Below are 17669 nucleotides of genomic sequence, written 5' to 3'. Positions count from 1 at the left end.
ACCTGAGTTTGGGTTGCGGAAAAGCAGGAATTGTCCCTGCATCCCAGTGGCATCCCGCTGCATCATGTCAGTGCTCCCACAGCCCAGGGCTACTGAGCAGTGCTGCATCCAAAAAGCCATAGCCAAATGAATGCATTTCATCCTGACTTGCGGAATAAAACTCTATAATCCAGAGATGGGTTATAAAGCAGGTATGTTTATTCCAGTGCCGGGTGCAAGGGGGATAGCTCCACCAAACTTGCACACCAACTTGTAAAATCGTGACACAGATATAGGTACATCTAATACATAGTCAATGATTTCTCAGAATTCTAATACATAGTCAGTAGTTCTCGGAATTCTGATACATATTCAGTAGGTCTTTAGCATGAAGACCCCCTCTTGTTCTTATCAGGGGGATGAAACTCCTCTTCTGGTAGTTTACAAGTAGTTATTCTCCTCCTTGCCTGATGTCGTTCGTGAGGTCTCACTCCTTAGCTGCATCCTCTTTGCTCTCCTATGCCCCTTGTTTCTTTTACTTGTAAAATTTAACTATCCTTTACTTGTTTCTATAAACTAGCTTTAAGTTTCCCTCTTTTAGTCCCCCTTTATTCCATATTCCAACAGAGCATCAGTTTCCTGCTTCACTGTACAATCCCCACTTGGTATGTTATTCCTTATTTTGCATGGCAGAGTTCCTTCTTATTTCCCCTGATGGAGGTGGGACCTTCCTCCGTCAGCTCCACCAAAGAGCTCCCTGGCTCCAAGGAGCTTTGAAACCTCCCCAGCCACTGCATTGACAAGGAGGGAAGGTTTGGACCTGGCTGCTCCTCACGCAACCTGTGAAACCCCACTTATTGTATGCCATAGAGAGGCTATGTGAAAGCAGGGGGAAGGCAGCCTTGTTCCCAATTCAGTCAATAGCCATTTCAGCACAGACCACAGTGGGATAAGGACATGGGTCACTGCAGTTAAATTCTTCTTTCCTTTTTGAAGGTTGGGCTGCAATTTATTTAACAAGGAGAACCAGAGAAAGAAGCAGAAGAGGCAGGACAGCAGCAGAAGAATCAGGGCAAGCTGGAAAGGGACGAGGAAAGCAGAGATGCTCTTATCTAACTACATGTCTACAAGACGAACTGCAAATGCGAGCAGTAGGAAAGGCTCCAAGGAAGTGACGGGGGAGTAAGACGGGAAGCAGTTTGTTTTCCCCAACCAAAATCAAACCCCGTGCATTTAGTACAGATGTTTTCAGAGTATCTTGTAGAAAAGGAACCACTCCTTTTCCCTAGCAACAACAAAGATGCAACATGGGGAGGTGTAACCCCAGGCTGACTGGTTCCAAACCTGAACGTGACACGGGGAAAAGAACTGCAGGCTATAAATTAGGCTAAGTGATAACGAGATAAAATTCAGAGATTAAGAGAAATGAAAAAAACAGCATAAGTAAAAAACAACAACAACAAAATAACAATTCAACAACAACTGAAACAAACAAAGGAATACAGATCAAACAAAGGATAAGGAAAAGAATGCACTCCCATGGTGATGCAGAGATGACAACAGAGCCAGAAAAAGGCTAAGATATCACCAACAATACAAGGGAAGAGGAATAGGTAGCTACAGGGCATGCTGCTACCTCCACCAGAGAAGGTAAGGCTAGATACTGGGAAATGAATCTCAGAAGTGACAAGAGGAAAAGAAAAAGAAAAGAGAGAAAGAAAGAAAGAAAAAAAAAAAACAGACTGGAAGGAGAGGAACACAGGCAGGAAACATAAAGTAGCAGGACACAAGCACTGGCAGGAGACACGAACTGACCAGAGGCATACACTGGCAGGTAACAAACACAAACAAAAAAAAAAAGAAAAAATAAAATAAAAAAAACACAACAGTACGGAAAAACAATAAGCAACAACACTAAGAAAAATCAATGAGGAAAAACTCTGAGGAAATGTACGAAGGGAAAGCACTAGGGAAAAGTAGTATCAAAGACAGAATGCAGACATGCAAACAGAGTCTCGAGGACACAAAAAGTAATACATCCATGCCAGGGAGGAGGAATGGGTAGCTACAGGGCATGCTGCTGCCTCAACCAGAGATGCTACATCAGGGTGACAAGCCCAGATTGGGTCTCCGGATGACATTTAGAACAAAACATATCTTTGTAGGAATGCAAAGCATCTGCAGTCATGCCAAGAAGGAGGTAAGGGATGGATTTAAGCAGCCATGAGAGTAAACAGAGAAGTATTATAAGACAGAAAGAAAAAACACACTGGCAGGAGACAAACACGCAATAGCAGGAAACACATACTGGCAGGAGACAGAATGGCAGGACACACAAAGAGGAAACGAAAGAAAAACAATATCAAAAATCACTAAGGAAAATAAAGGAACAGGAAAGACAAAGAGGCAACAATAATGAAACAAGGACCATGGAAAGTAAAGTAAAAGGAGCACTATAAAAAATCAAACAGGGGAAAACGAAACATGGAAGGAAAACAGAGCAAAGCAAAAAAAGGTCTAGAAATGCAAGAGTAAAGCAAATCACCTGAACACAAGATCATGTCAAAGCAAAGAGTCCATATCAAAGAAACAATAAAAAAGCTCACCAGTGCTGAGCACTGGAAAGAAACAAAGAACACTCAAAAACAAGGGCAGGTAAAGATTCAAAAGAAAAACTAAAGAGCAAAGATAAAACAAAAAAGAGAAATGAAAGCTGAAGAACTAAGAAGCCAAGGTAAAGAAAGCAAAATGGCTTGAAATACTGAGTAACAAAAAGGAATACCGCATAGTGAAGGATAAAAGAATGCCAAGACTGGAAAAGGAAAAAAAAATAAAGGAATCCACAGATATGAAAAAAAAAAACCAAAACTCAAAAGCAATCCATGGCAACATAGACGGAGCAGCAAAGCAAGACATGAAAAATAAAAAGGGCAAAAGGCAACGGTAAAGGCAATGGCAAAACAAAATGGCATAGGACACAAGGCAAAGGCAAAGGCAAAAGCAAAAGCAAACTGCCAAAGGCAAAGGCAACAGGCAAATGCAACAGGCCAAAGCAAATGGCAGAGGGAAAAGACAAAATGCAACGGCAAAGCTATAAGGCAAGGGCAAAAGAAAAAGGCAACGGGCAAACGGAAGGTCAAAAGCCAAGGGCTGAGGCAAAAGGCAAAGGGAAAATACAAAACACAAGGGCAGATGCACCCACCAAGGCCAACGGGAAAATGTAATATGTATGCAAAAGGCAAAGACAAATGTAAAATGCAATAGGTAAAAGGCAATAAACAAAAGGAAAATGGTACGTGGCATAGATCAAAAGGCCAAGGCAATAGGCAAATGAAAAAGGAAAATTGAAAGAGTAAAGGAAAAGGCAAATTGCATACGACAGAAGGCAACGGGAAATGACAAAATAAAAACTGAAAATGCAAAGACAACGGGTAAAAGCTAATGGAAAGAGCAAAAGACAAAGCATAAAGGAAAAGGCGAAAGGCAAAAGAAAAATGCACAGACAAAAGGTAAGTGGCAGATTCCAAAAGGCAAAGGCAAAAGCTAAGTGGGACAGTTAGTACAAAAGGCAAAGGCAAAAGGGAACTGAAAATGGCAAAATGACAAAGCAAAGGAAAAAGGCAAATGGCACAGGAGAGAAGGCAAAGGCAAAAGCCAAAAGGAAAACTGAAAATGCAAAGGCAACTTGTCAATGCAAATGGCTATGGCTAAAGACAGTGCATAACAACAAAGGCAAAAGAAAAAGCAAAAGGCAAAGGCAAAAGGAAAATTGCAGAGGACAAAAGACAAAGGCAAAAGGGAAATGCAAAAGGTAAAGTGAAAAAGCTAATGCCAAAGGTAAAGGAAAACGGCAAATGACATAGGACAAAAGGAAAACACCAAAAGCAAAATGCAAAATTCAAAGGCAAAGGGCAAAAGCAAATGGCAGTGCGAAAAGCAAAAACCTGAGGGCAAATTCAACAGAGGAAAGGCAAAAGGTAAGTGACATAGAAGAAAAGGCAAAGGTAAAAGGGGTATGCAAAAGGTATCATCAAAATCATTTTGATGGGGTGCTCAGAGACAAAGTGTAGTGGAGGGCTGTTAGAGTTAGGCTAGTACGGTTAGGTTGTGGGTGGACTTGATGATCCTTAATGCCTTTTCCAACCTGAGCAATTCTATGATTCTATGAGATTTAACACCACAGTCCTTGTGGCAGCTGTGATGGAACTTGCAGTGTCTCTGGCTTCCCCACAATCACTTTCTCCAGGCAGATTCTTAGGCCCTGCAACTTCTTGAAAACCAAGTACACACCTCTGTCCAGCTTCCGCACCAGCTCCTGCAGTGACATCTCTGACAGCTTGCTCCTCAAAGGAAAAACCAAGCAGGTGGTTGAGTCACCACCCCTGCATGTGTTTAAGAACCATTTGGATGTGGTGCTCAGGGACATGATTTGGCAGCAGGTTGTCAGGTTTAGGGTACGTTTGGTCAGGTTATGGTTGGACTTGACCATCTTTAAGGTCTTTTCCAACCTGAGCAATTCTATGACTCTATGATCCCTATCAAAGCTGACCTTCTGCAGTTTCTATAATCACTCTGCACTCTGCAAAATGTTACTCTCTGCATCCTTCTGCCTTCCAAGGCTAAGTACAGAAGCCTATCTGCCAACCAGTAGTCTTTGCTGGGCTGGTTGCTGAAATTACCCACCAACAATGAAGAGCCAAAAATACAAAGAGAAGTACATCAGCTGAATTAGTCACACTTTAGACTACCAGATGCTACTAAGATCTAAACTACCTGAGCCGCCACGGGAACACTTCTTCAAGCTACACTATCATCTACTGCAGCTAGGAATTATGCTCTGTGTTCCTAAGCCTATTTCTTCAGCTGATTGGAAAGAATGCTTTAATCACCAGCACAATATCAAGAGCTTGGTGTTCCAGTTACGTGTAGTAAAACTCGCTCTTAACAGAGACATCTTGAACTATTCTGGAAGCCACCCATTGGTTCCTGTCGTCAGGAAAGATCAAATGAAATCCAATAAGCCTGCACTCTCAGCCTGTGCTTTCAAGTCACATGACAGGATCCACTAAAGTGGGATGCGAGAATGACACGAGTCCTCCGGCAGTCAGAAGCTTCATTTTAAAAATAACCACATTTCTCTGAGGCTGTAACAGCAAGTGAAATGGGCTCCCCCCCACGCCCCTGCTCACACAAGTAACCTGCTGCTGGTCGGGGTCCTGATTGGCAGGGAGCTGCAAAAAGTGCTGCCCCACACCACTCCGAGGCTGCCTTCATCAGCACAGGGCAGCACTAAGCCCAGCACCAGGCAGGGCAACTTGCACAGCACGCACCAGGCTGTGGCTGGCTCAGCTTCCATGCCGCTGTGCCTGCAGTCCCACTGACCCCAGGCTGCAGCGGGCGCTGTGTCATCACAAGACTGAGTGACACAGAGGCATATTCCCTGTGGGCTCTGCCCCATAAATGCCATCACACAACCTGGTACTCTGAAGTTTACATGGGTTAATACCTTGGGAGCCCTCTCTTCAAAGAGCTAGTTCTACAAGTCTGAGTCCCACAAAGGGTGGGCGACGATGACAATCAGCAGTGTGGAAGATACCCTATCCTAAGCACGATCATTCCCCTAAGACGTTCAAATTAGTGCTGCACAACCCTACTTAATTTTCTGTATTCATCTCTGTATTGATCTCACGTGGGTCAAGATAACACAGTGAGCACCTGCAACGAGTCTAGACCGAGCAAAACTTTTGATGGAGGGAGCAAAGAGGTCAAGACAAGATGATGTAGTGCGATGCATTCAAAGCAGCTGGCCAAGCAAAAGCTATGTGCATGCATTTCCAAGCTGAGCACGCACCTGGAGTTGGGACACTATCACTCATTGTCAGAAAAGAATTCCTGAGTACCCTCCTAAAGAAAGCTATACACCGACATGACTGGAGTCTGTTTACATTAATTAGCCCTCTTTACATTTTGATATGCACCATTTACTACTCCAAAGTTGCACATCCCTTTGCCTTTCCATCTGAAGGGCTTTGAAAAAGTCTCTGAAATAGAAATTCCATGACTGCTGTAATACACTTGGGCAGGTACCTGGACTTCCATCCTGAGACATCCAATGCCTTTTACGGAAATAACGATTACTCAAGGACTTACCCCACTAAATTCACACTCAGTTTTACACCACTGGTTTTTAGTCTGATAGGTAGGAGGCAGCAAAAGGCAGCGAGAGGCAGCTATTCAGCAATCCCAGGAAGTCAGCTGGGCTCTAGGGAGACAAGAAGGGCAGTAAGGTGACAAACAACCATTGCCATTCATCCTTCTTCACAGATCTTAACATCTTTATTTCCTCCTCTCCTTCACACTCTCCCTTTGTCCAGAGGCCAGCAAGTCCTCTCTGATGGCCTGAACTGCTCAGCAAAATGGAAATCAGACAAACTGTTCTCTACTCTGGGAGAGTTCCAAATCTTTTAATCTGGGGCGAAACACGGGTGCTTCACAATATTTTTCCAACCCTTAAAACCACTATCATTCTTTATGTGTGTATTACCCATCTTTACGTTTATCAACAGTTCCTGAAGATCCTAGAGAAAAGAACCAAGAGACATTCCTCCTTATTTCTCCTATCTCCTGGCCACTACTTTGTGCTCCTCCATAACAATCAAACACTACTGGCATATTCATTATCCTTTCTATTCTTAAAATAACAAGTACTTCTACTTGAGGGTTTTGGTTTTTATCTTCATTTCCCCATGCAATTCATTTGAAAATTAGCGATGGACAATCCTCAAGCTTTTGAGAGGTTTGAGCTGGTTATGAGAAGCATCCAGAAGCTCAGAGGCTTAGCCAAAGCTAATCTGGGCATTTCCAAAGCACAAAGCTCCACACAGAGGCACAGAAACTAGGTGGCTCAGGACTCCTACCACCACTTGGCTCGCCCCTCTCAACACTGCTCCCTCACCAAACATCCAGGACTGGTTTTTATTACGTCCTTGCCAAAGAGAACACAAGATACTCAAGCACACCTTGTGCCATATATACTCCGCAAAGCTATAAACATGTTTTTAAGTCCTACAGGAAACAGAGAAACTTAAAACATATGCCTGAGGCCCCTGTTAAGCAGTAACTGTTTGCTGAATTTGGGCTCACAATAGGATTCCAACTTATCACATCCAAAGCCTTAACGTCCCTACCAAAAAGCATCTACTTCATCAAACACAGAAGGAGGAAGGTCGCAGCAACATACACCACACACCAGCCATGCTCATAAGGACAGGTAACTCTTCTGTGACAGATTCATCAAAACCTTACTGGATTAGCCTTGCTATCACCTGCAACTAGTTCTAAACACTGTTTTGAGGGGTCAGTTCCCAAACTCTGCCAAAAGGCCACATACCATCATGAGATCAGGTACACCTGAGGCAACCACGCCACTAAGGCTCCTCTGCTAAACTGAAGCAGTCCCCAGTGATGGTTAAGAAAAAAATAAAAATAAAAAAATGCAGAGTTCCAAACACAAACACTTCTCTCAGTATCCCAACACCTCTGCCTTGTCCATCACTGGCCTGCAGGACTAAAGTCAAAGCAGTGCAAACCACAATCCCAGTGAAGTAGCTGGATGCTCTGTTTCATCTTCTCACAAGGTTAGCAGATCAGAGATCAACGAATGCAGGCTAAGCACAAGTTGCTCACAGAGAACAGGGGCTCTGCTATCACCAGCACCCGCTATACATCAAGAAGGAATGTGTGCTGTGGCATTCATTTTCCTTGACACAACTAGGAGTTCCCCATGACTGTCAGCACTGGAAGGAAAGCAGGCTGAAGAGAAAAACAAATAAATACAGACAGGACAGAAAAGCAGGGAGAACAAAGGACGGGGACTGATCTTGAACTAAATAAATTAGAGAACAGCCTCAAAAGGAATAATGGACAAGTCTGAAATGGTGATTGCTATAGAAAATTCCAGAGTATTCCTCTTGGTTTTTGTTGTTGTTGTTGCTGATTTTTTGTTTGTTTGTTTGTTTTTAAAAAGGACAACACGTAAAGAAATCAGGATGGATATGATTTGAAAACTCTTTTCAAGTGGCCTGGCATCTAAGGGCAAACTGAAGACTACACAGAACACCAATAGAAAAAGAGAGAACTAACAGCCTAGGGGGGTGCCACAGAGAAACTGGGAAGCGACCAAGTCTCTGCTCAGAGAACAACTGCTGGGTGAGGTAGAAAGCTGATGGTGATACCTTCTGCCAAGGAGGAGGAGAAGGATGAGGAAGGATGGCATCTGCAGCACAGGCACACACACCAGCGGTATAGCCTAGCTCAGAGCTACAATGCCAAAGTAATTAGAAGGTTTTATTTAACAGCTCTGTAAGGGACGATTCAACTACTTCAAGCTCCAGCAAGCTGCTAGTGACTGATAAACCAAGACTTCTCAGCGACCTCAAAAGCTGACAGCCTTTCAAAAAATAAACTGATTGTATGCTTTTTGAGATGGTTTGTTCAATCTACAGAAATTAATCCAGCAGGCAGCCCAATGGTCAAATTCTGTGCTGCCAGTAGAGCCTTTTCATGAGCATTAGGACCATCCCCGGTTACAGAGCTAGCACAGCACTGGCAGAAAATACAGTCACCTAGGAGAATAGAAAAAAAAAGAAGCAGCTTACCCTAACCTTATCTAACTCCTCTCCCAAATTTAGTAGCTATGAGTGCCATTAAAAATGCCATTAAAAAATTGGGGGAAAATTCATCAGGTAATTCCACGAAGGGCCACCCAAAAGCAAACAGCCTTTAAGCTGCAGCAGCTCAGAGCCAGGCCAGAAGTAAGAATTTTGTTTATATTGTTCATGACATAAGAAACTTTTGCCTGGTGGTAACAACAGTCCATTCCCATTGTGTCCCTCTGTGTTATGAATACTGCAATTGGCCTTCTGAAAGCCTCCTGGATGAATCCACCAAAAGCAAGGAAGCACCCTGCACTTACTCTGAAGACAGAAAGAAAGCAAGGTTCATGGAAACAGGCACACAAGGCTCGCAACCAGACACTGTGCTCCAAATCATGACAGAGATAGGACTACCACAGTGCCAGAACATGATTTACCACTAAAGGAAACATCCGGGAGCACATTCACAACTTCAGCTCAAGCTGTAACGGCTCAGCATGTTTAGCTTTCTTATCTTTCAGCTGGAAAACAAGATACTCCCAAACATCAGCCAGCAAGAACTTGGATGAGCCTGCCCTCTGGTTTTTACGATGACAGACATCATTACTGCCGCCTCTGACACCTTACCAGGAGATGCTTCCATTTATTAGCCTGGACTTGATTCCTTCCACCAGCAGCTGCTCCTAAACTGACCTCGATTCATACAGTGATGCCATCAACTTCTAGCATGAGCTGACCTGCCAGAGAGAAGAGAAAGCAGGATAGAAACAAACACTGACATAGTATGTTCTAAAATTCTTGAACAAGCACAAGAGACAAAACAGGAGATAAACGCATCCGCAGCAACACCCCAGTTCATAAAGAAATGGAAATCTAGCCTGGCCTCAGCAGCCCTTATATATTTCTTACACATTTGATGAAGCCGACTGCAGTTTGAACCAGGAGAATTCACAGTCTCTTGCAAATGTCACCATAAAGGAGAACATGACACAGCAAATTAAGGAAAAAAAAAAAAAAAAAAAAAAGCAATACAAAGAAAAATAAAGAAAAAAGCAAGCCAAAGACCAGGGAATGTAAGTATAAAAAAACCCAGAAAAAAAAAAAAAAAACCAGAAAAAACAACCACATACTATCTGTAGCAGCAGAAAGACTAGCACAATATTACAAAGGCAAGGAAAGAATGGCTCACCCACCTCTGAGGATGGAAGTGCACAGAACAAACTCCACAGAGGAGAAATCAACAGAAAAAAATCCCACCCAAGGGCAGTCAGCCCCCTGAAATGAGTGTAAGAGAGGTGCAGCCAGGCTCCACCCCTTCAAGTCAAAAGAAGGAAAGACAAGAAAAAAATTATAAAAATAAATAAATGAATAAGACATAGAAAACACCAAATAGGAAAGAAAACCATAGCACTGCAACGCAAAAAAATATCACAGCACAGCAAAGCACAGATGACAAAAAAAAAACAAGGAAAACGCACCTCCCTGACATGACATCTTGCCTCCTAAGCAGGTCACGGTGTCCCTCACTCAGGTGCAGAGCAGGAAGGAAGCTGAGACCCTGTTGGATCATTGCTGTGCACTCCCATCTAAAAGGTCCATATGCTCCTTGGGAAGCACAATGCCACCTGTGGAAAAGAGAAAGCAGGAACATGACATGCAGGTGGCTATCATCCAGCAGAAGGCCAGATCCTTCCATCTGTTATCCACTCCTCTTTTAGTCCTAACAAAGCTTTGAGAAAACAGAAACAGTAGAGCTTAGCAGAAGGTCTCAGGGAAACATCAGTAGAAACTGTCAGGAGGACAACTGGCATCGCGTGGACACAAACAGGCTGTTGGTGCAAGGAAGGAAATGGCACCTGAGCATTTCACCAGACAGGTTCCCTCCTCTCTGTCTTCCTGCAAAGATACAAGGATAAAAGCCTCATTTCCTCTGAGCAACAATTGGGAACAAATCAGAAAATTATTCATTCAAAGGCACTTCCAGGAGATATACAAAAGAATCCTTCCCAGTTACACGAGCTTACGCTGTGGCCTTTGGGAAAAAAAGCTGCCTTTGTGGTCCTGGGTCCTGAGGGCTCCTTTTCATCACCTGTTGGGCACAGCACGAGAGCTCTTCTTGTACAAATCTATGCCCTGTGAACCTTTCTCCATCCCAACACAAAGTCCAACCTAGAGCTGTGGTGCAGACACCGGATGCAGACCAGAGCAGTAAAACAACAGAAGAGGGGAAAAGCAGATACAGGTAAAACAACTTAAGAAGAGGAAAAGAGCAGAAAAGAAGAAAGGATAAAGGTAAGAAAGAAGGACAGAAGATCGAAAGTGCAATAGATGAAAGGACTGGACATGAGCAGGAAAGGAGCAGATGCAGAGCTACATCAAGGTGTGGCTTCACTCTGTCCCTGTCCACCACTGGCGACATCCCCCACTGACAAGGATGCTGCTGCCCCAGCAGCTGATGGGTTGTGTCCTGGGGCTGTGTTCCATGCAGAGCCTCTAAAGCCTGCTACAGAACCCCAGTTCCCTGCCACTTCTTTGGAAATACTGTCATTTCTATTACTCATTGCTTTGTTTGATAAGCTATTAAATGCTTTGTGTTCCCTCTGCTACATCTCTGCTTGCAGTCATTTGCACAGTGTCAAAGGTAGGATGGAGCACCACAGATGGCAGTGTTCCACAGCTGCCACCAGCAGCCCCAGCTCGTCCCTCCACACCTGAGGTGTGAGTGGCTGTGAGAGGAATGTCTCTGTGGAAGTGCAGCTCATTCCTCCCCTCTGATGGGGGCAGAAGGCATGAGACAAAAGAGGAAGGCAGAAAGCATCTGCATTTCCCTCATGGCTCTTTTTTTCTGTGTTACTGCAGGAAATTAACTGAGCCACTGTGCCTCTCTGTTATGGCTAGCTCTACAGCTCTGCCACTGTCTTTATACTCAGGTGTTCCTGTGTGTAATGCTCCACACTTGGACCCTGCAGAGCCCAAAGGCCTCCTTGGCTGCTGTTACTCACCTGGAGATTGAGGGTGCTGGGTCTCCACTCTGTACCTGCTTCCAGGTGTCACTTGCAAGACACTGCGAGTCCACCTGGTTGGAACTGAAGTCAATGAACACAAATGTGAAAGAAATAGGAATGGATTCTTTCATTTCACAGGCTTTAATCTTCATTGAAAGATGTTCTGCTGTGGAGCACAGCTGGAAGCACTTCATATGTGCAAAAAAGGGGGAGAGCCTGGTTGCTGCCCTCCCTAATCTCATGTTAGAGCTGGCTGTCTAAGAGAAAGAGTCTCTATTTGGAGATCTGCTCCATAGCAACATTTTGTGAATCCTGTTCTTCAGAAAAGTGTATTTGGGATTTTTTGTTTAGATTTGTGTTGGGTTTTTTTTTCAGAAATTCCTTTTTTTGGATACTACCTCGAGTCCTTCACCATTCTTTGGAAAATTAAAACAGAGTAAAGCAGCTGTATCAGCTCCTGCCTTCCACTACAGTTACCATTTGAGGTTATGGTTAACGGTTGAACTGGAGAGTCTGAGTGCTGCCACAAGGCCCTGGCTGTGCCAGGCCCCTTTCCAGCCTGGGCCCCAAAGCAGCCCCGACTGTGCTGGGTTCCCCTCTCACCTGGGCCCTGCAGTGGCCTCAACTGTGCTGGGTCCCTCTCCAGTCTGGGCCCTGAGCTGGCCCCAGCTGTGCCTGGTCCTCCTCCATCCTGGGCCCCAAGGCCCTGCCTCTGCCTGCTCCCCCTCTGCTCTGGGCCCTGAGCTGGCCCTAACTGTGCCAGGCCCCCCTCTGGCACAGGCCCTGCCTCAAGCCCCGCCCCCTGTGGGCAGCACTGCTAGTGCCTGGTTTTTTGCTCTCTTAGCTCTACTTTCCCTGTTCTCTTCACAAATGCATTCAGGTCCCCCAGGATGACGGGCACTGATACTGCTGCATTCTTCCTGAACAAACTTTCTGGACAGCTCAGCTTTTTCTACAGAGCAGCGTGCCTTTGGAAGTGCTTGGAGGATGTAAACTAACAGCAAGAGAACACTGAGCTCTTTTGGGTCTTTCTAGGAATGGCAAAGAGACAGGAGAGCGTGCTCAGCCTTGAGTGGTTGCTTGTATGCAGAAATCCCTGTCATGGTTGTCAACATCTGTGGTGTTCTGCTTTAAGGCACGAGTGTGTGACAAGAAGCCTACAGTTACCAATTTAGAGGAGGTAATTAATTGTAACAGTTCCCCTTTCTTCTTCCCTTGACACTTGGGTTATGGAGTTCTCCTATGCTATGTGCTGGTGTAATACCTCTGAGCCACAGCACTGTTGCGTTTAGCAAAGCTCATGGCAACAGGCTTTGGACAACCTCAGAGCTTTGTAGATGAGGATAAGATATCCGATGATAAGAGAGAGAAAATGAATAAGATACAAGGTAAGTGTTGTTTATTCCTTCTAGTCAGCACGCCATCCCTAAATCTTCCATGCTATGACTTTTATCTTGAGAGTGATGATCCCTTAACCTCACACCTTCAGCACAACGCATTCTGTGGAGATTCCCACCAGTGACAAAGTATTAGTGCCGCTTTTCTGCCTATTTCTTATTTGTCTTTATTTTCTGGAATATGGGGATTTCTTTCATTGCCCACAAACACTGCCCAGTTCAGGAGGAAACAGGGACGAGAGTCATGAGCAAGGGCAGAATGGTTTCTCTGTTACTGAATGGAATGACAGTGTTTTCTGCATGTGGACTTGCCATAGTGCTTCTTACAAGGCCTAACAGTGGGATGAAATGTGCCCGGAAGCAGGTGTGTTTTTTAGGAAGGCAAAAGAGAAATGCAAATAATGCTAAGGGCGGCAACGAAGATGATCAGAGGGCTGGAGCACCTTTCCTACGAGGACAGGTTGAGGGAACTGGGCTTGTTTTGCTTGGAGAAAAGAAGGCTTCAGGGAGACCTCACTGCGGCCTTGTAGTATTTGAAGGGAGCATATGAACAGGAGGGCCTCCTTTCTGCAGCTCAGCTCTGTTTTGGGGCTGCAGGAGGGACGTTGGCTATGGGAAAGAGGACCTGGCTGGTGACAAGAAGGCAGCAGAATGACTTTTGGGGTCCCTGCCCTTCCACTGGGGGAGGGCAGGGCCTGAGATCCCCACATCCTCCTGCCATAGCCAGGGATGGGGGTACGTCACACCCAGCACTTCCCTTTTGGACAGGCCAACCATTATCTAAGGGGAAGAAGCCATGCTGAGCCGGCAGGAAGGTTTGAAACAAGTGAGAGCCCTGGGATGATGGTCAGCAAGAGACTGCCCACCTCCAGTTGGTTGCCTGTGCCGTGGAAAGGAGCTGGAAGCCACTTTACCTTTCCTGCCCTTGGAAAGAGGTGGCAAAGTCTCATCTTTTTTTGGCTTCCGTGCCCCAGAGAAGCTCCCGGAGGACTTGCGGTGTATCAGGGGCGGCAGTTTGGGGACCAATTCCATTTGAAACCTGTAAGGGAGGAGAGGGCAGTGAGCGGCGTGACGCAGTGCAACAGCAATCCTTGCTGCTCTCTCTGCTTGTTTGCTCACAGGCACGTTTTCATGCTGCATGAAGGCTTTCTAAAGCTGTTAGCAGGGTCACTTGGGATAGGAGGAGGGGAAACAGTTTCAGGCAGAAAGAGGGAAGATTGGCTTTGGATGGTGTCACGGGTTACTTAGATTTACCTATGCCTGTGACAGGGGAAGCCACCCCGTGGGCCCCCCCCCCCGGGGCCCGGAAAGGAGGGGGAAAAGGGGAATGGGATAAAACAGCGGCAATCTAAGGAGGAAAAACTTACTTTACTAAATATGATATCGAAATACAAGATAACACAATATAATATAATTGAGGCCAACAAATCGAACGAAACAGAGATATGTTGCAATATGTATGAGCTAATTATCTGTATTATAAAGGTACACGCAGCCAAGGAATAAATGAGATTCGCTGATCATATGTCAATGACAGGTGTGGTCGTCTGCTTTTCTCCCGCCGTTCTGCAACAAACACCTATATACAAATTTAAGAACACAACGGAGTAACTGTTACTGTTTATTAACAACCAGTTTTAATACTACGATAAAAGTATGTCCTGAGAAAGGGGAACAAACACGCTTCTTCAAGGTTTTTTAGCTGTTCTGGATCTCAGCCGTCGCTTGATGATCAGATGATCACTTTCCTTCTTTTGTTCCTCAGATTCCTGAAGAAAACATTTCAAAAGTTACTCATCTTTTCACACAAGACTGACAAGCTCTTCTTGACCCACGCAAACATATTTCTTCCCCTAAATGGATTTCAGAATGGCATTTGCTTATTATATTTTATTCAGAAAACTATGGGATACCGAGATCATTTTAATGCAGCTTAATCACAAGGAACAAATATGGAGAATGTACAAAATCCTGTTTATCTTAAAAAAGCACACACATCTGAGGAAAGCCTGAAGGCAGCTTTCATTTTGAAATACTTGTTTTCAAAAGAGTATTATAATACTTGTTTTGTGAAACATGAAGCGTTCAGAAAACATTTTTAGCCTCAATCCCTGTAGCTATGACTTGCCCAGAATTTCAGTTCTCGGTTCAGTTCCATGTTCTCAGAACTACAGGGAGAGAAGAAATTGTCTCATCTTCTTCATCCTCTAACAAAAAAAAATAACATTTTTTCTGCCCCTATCATTCGTCAAATCATCAAAAAATTCAGAGGGATATTACAGCATGGGCAAATGATCACTATGATGAACAGAAAAAGGACTCTAATATAATTAAAAGATGCAGTTCCAACAGAGCAAGAATGTTCTTAGCACAATAGCTGCTGACAGAGTTATGAAACTGGCACATCAGATCCTTGCAAGTTGGCTTAGACAGGAGATCATAGTTTAAGCATACCTAAAAAGCTGTCTAAGTTGTGCTCTAGAAAAGCGTGTAGTAGAATAATCCCACTTCGACACACTGAAATTATCTATGATTCCAAATTAGAAGACATCTCCGTGATTGCTACATCACCTACTTAGTAAACTGTAAGCCAGCCAAACACAGAGATCTTTGAGGACAAAATAAAACAGAACAGCAGGAAGACCAACAAGAATGACTTGGTAGAATAAAGAAATACCTCAGTACTTTCAACCTCCTCCTGCAAATAGATGAAACCTCCAGTCTGTTTGGACTCCTTAGTAGTTTATTTTAAGCCAAGACTACAGTATAATCGCTTACCGAAGAAGCAGGTATATCTAGAGGGCCAGAAACGACAGTGGAATACAGCTTCCTTTTGGATCGTTTTGGCTTGGTCTCTCCTTCTTCGAGACTTTCAGGTTCGTTTGATTTAGGAGAACTTACTGCTGACATCAGCTTCTTGGCTAGAAGAAATTTGTTTTGATACATAAACCAATCAACTTACTGGTTTTGTGAGTCTTTAAATCACTGAATGCAAAAAAAGCTTCGTAACAAACTTGGTTTCTAAATGACACATAAAATTTAAGTGAAAATACTCAGAAATTGTATTTGTTCATCGAGGTTCTTTATTGCTTCTATAGCTGAAACTGTTTATAGGTTCAGGTACGGCAGCTTAAAGCACGCATTAAAATGGAGTATGAAAGACAATCATGGCTCAGAAGTCGTTGGAAGTCAGAAACTTCAGCAGGAGTTAAACAACAGGCCTAACTTTCGTGCTGACAGAAGCACAAGACAGAACCAACTTTCTCTGTATACTTGTAGGTTTTCACAAATGTAATAATGAATCTCTGAAGAGACGAATGAATGCATTTACTTCATAAATCAAAGGACAACTTAACATGGCAGACAAGTCTAAGAACACATACATTAATAGCCTACAGCAGAAACAAGCCATTCTACAATGTCTAGAAAACATGGAATAAAACTTATTCTACACCAACCTTTAGAGTGTATAATAGAAGGAGAGCTTTGAATAAAATCTCCAACTTTTTGCAGTGTTTCATCCTTCTTTTTAGTCAGTCTTGAAGCATGTACTCGCTTTCTCAGGAAGTAGTCTTTTCCGGATTTCTGTTCAACAGAGATGTGAACATGTGAAACAAGAGCATTGTTTAAACTTCATTTTAGTTCAACGTTATTTTAAGTTGACATTTTGAGCTTTACTACTGACACCTCTGTTCATTATGCTGATGATACCACAACGGCAAGTAATGTAGACAATTTTATACCCTTTAGGGAGTTGTCAAAATCTCAGCTATTTCAAGGCATACGTTTCTTAAAGTTTCTTAATAAGGCAGTAGTTTCTTTAAAAGTAGCTCCCAAGCGGTGGAGTTGTTTCTTACATAAGCTGTTCTAATTACATAAAACAAACAAACATACAAAACAGAAGACAACAGATGGGAAAAATCTACTACTCATACTCTGACCATGCCAAGGATACTGCTATCACATGTGAACATCTGTTTTTAATAACTGCCATGCATATTAATGATATGAACCTTAGTTTAATACAAGGGCTTCACTTACAAAAGCACACGATAATACACTAAAGCTTCTCTTCCCAACTATTCAGTGTGCAATATCCTTCCCTCCAAATCATTACACAGTACAGCCATGACATGCTCTGGGGACAGACTGACTTGCCCTTTGGTTAGCTTATGGAATTTAATAGGAAGAGCTCATAAGCATGTAAGATTCCCATTCAGGTATACACATAAGGATAAGACACTGCTTCTTTCGTGTGACCACACAATTACAGGAAGTCCCAAGCTAGCTTCAAAACTAGAACAAAAACCAACCATTTTCTCGTCACTTGCAGAGGGTGAATTAAAAGCCATGACAGATTTTGTATTTTTCGTGTTCTCACTTTTCACAAAATCCTGGGAAAATAAGACAAGTTTCAGCCATGATTCTTTTGGAAAGAACAATTGATGTCACAAAAGTGAACACTTTAAACACTTTTGCTAATAGTAGGGAAGTATCTGCTAGTGGTAACTATTCCACTGTAAATCAAATAATAAATAAGCATTCAATTATAAAAACAGGACATTAAGATATCAGTATTAGACATCTCATGATGTCTAAAAAGCTGATTTATGTCTACAGGTTTCAAAGAAAAT

General features: G+C 43.5%; 2 protein-coding genes across 2 annotated transcripts; both read right to left on the bottom strand.

The window, feature by feature from the left end:
• Positions 1 to 176: 176 nt before the first annotated feature.
• On the bottom strand, positions 177 to 14067 carry LOC146759352 (uncharacterized). The gene is made up of 6 exons (XM_085510355.1): positions 13950 to 14067; positions 12242 to 12392; positions 11636 to 11719; positions 10112 to 10258; positions 9261 to 9370; positions 177 to 6241 (listed from the first exon to the last, which is right to left on the bottom strand). Exons 1-5 carry the CDS (start codon positions 14065 to 14067, stop codon positions 9349 to 9351), a joined length of 522 nt encoding a protein of 173 aa, XP_085366481.1. The 3' UTR covers positions 177 to 6241; positions 9261 to 9348.
• Positions 14068 to 15750: 1683 nt separating this feature from the next.
• LOC146759351 (kinesin-like protein KIF20B) lies at positions 15751 to 17635 on the bottom strand. The gene is made up of 3 exons (XM_085510246.1): positions 17349 to 17635; positions 16494 to 16620; positions 15751 to 15956 (listed from the first exon to the last, which is right to left on the bottom strand). The coding sequence occupies exons 1-3, from the start codon at positions 17385 to 17387 to the stop codon at positions 15784 to 15786; spliced, it is 339 nt and encodes a 112-aa protein (XP_085366372.1). The 5' UTR covers positions 17388 to 17635; the 3' UTR covers positions 15751 to 15783.
• Positions 17636 to 17669: the final 34 nt, after the last annotated feature.

The sequence above is a fragment of the Coturnix japonica genome, chromosome 10 (genome assembly GCF_054131305.1).
Source record: "Coturnix japonica strain WE chromosome 10, WE-NBRP24, whole genome shotgun sequence".
In the NCBI taxonomy this organism is placed as follows: Eukaryota; Metazoa; Chordata; class Aves; order Galliformes; family Phasianidae; genus Coturnix; species Coturnix japonica.
This window is presented reverse-complemented; position numbering and strand designations above follow the sequence as displayed.

Excerpts from the sequence above, each read along its gene's own strand:
- LOC146759352 (XM_085510355.1), bottom strand. The coding sequence starts at position 14,067 with ATGGAATTGGTCCCCAAACTGCCGCCCCTGATACACCGCAAGTCCTCC. Across the intron at positions 11,720-12,241 it reads GAGGCCACTGCAGGGCCCAG|TTCCAACCAGGTGGACTCGC; the intron begins GTGAGAGGGGAA and ends CATTGACTTCAG. Across the intron at positions 9,371-10,111 it reads CAAGATGTCATGTCAGGGAG|GTCAGCTCATGCTAGAAGTT; the intron begins GTGCGTTTTCCT and ends TCTCTCTGGCAG.
- LOC146759351 (XM_085510246.1), bottom strand. The coding sequence starts at position 17,387 with ATGGCTTTTAATTCACCCTCTGCAAGTGACGAGAAAATG. Across the intron at positions 16,621-17,348 it reads CTGCAAGTGACGAGAAAATG|AAATCCGGAAAAGACTACTT; the intron begins GTTGGTTTTTGT and ends TCTGTTGAACAG. Across the intron at positions 15,957-16,493 it reads TTCTATTATACACTCTAAAG|CCAAGAAGCTGATGTCAGCA; the intron begins GTTGGTGTAGAA and ends AATTTCTTCTAG.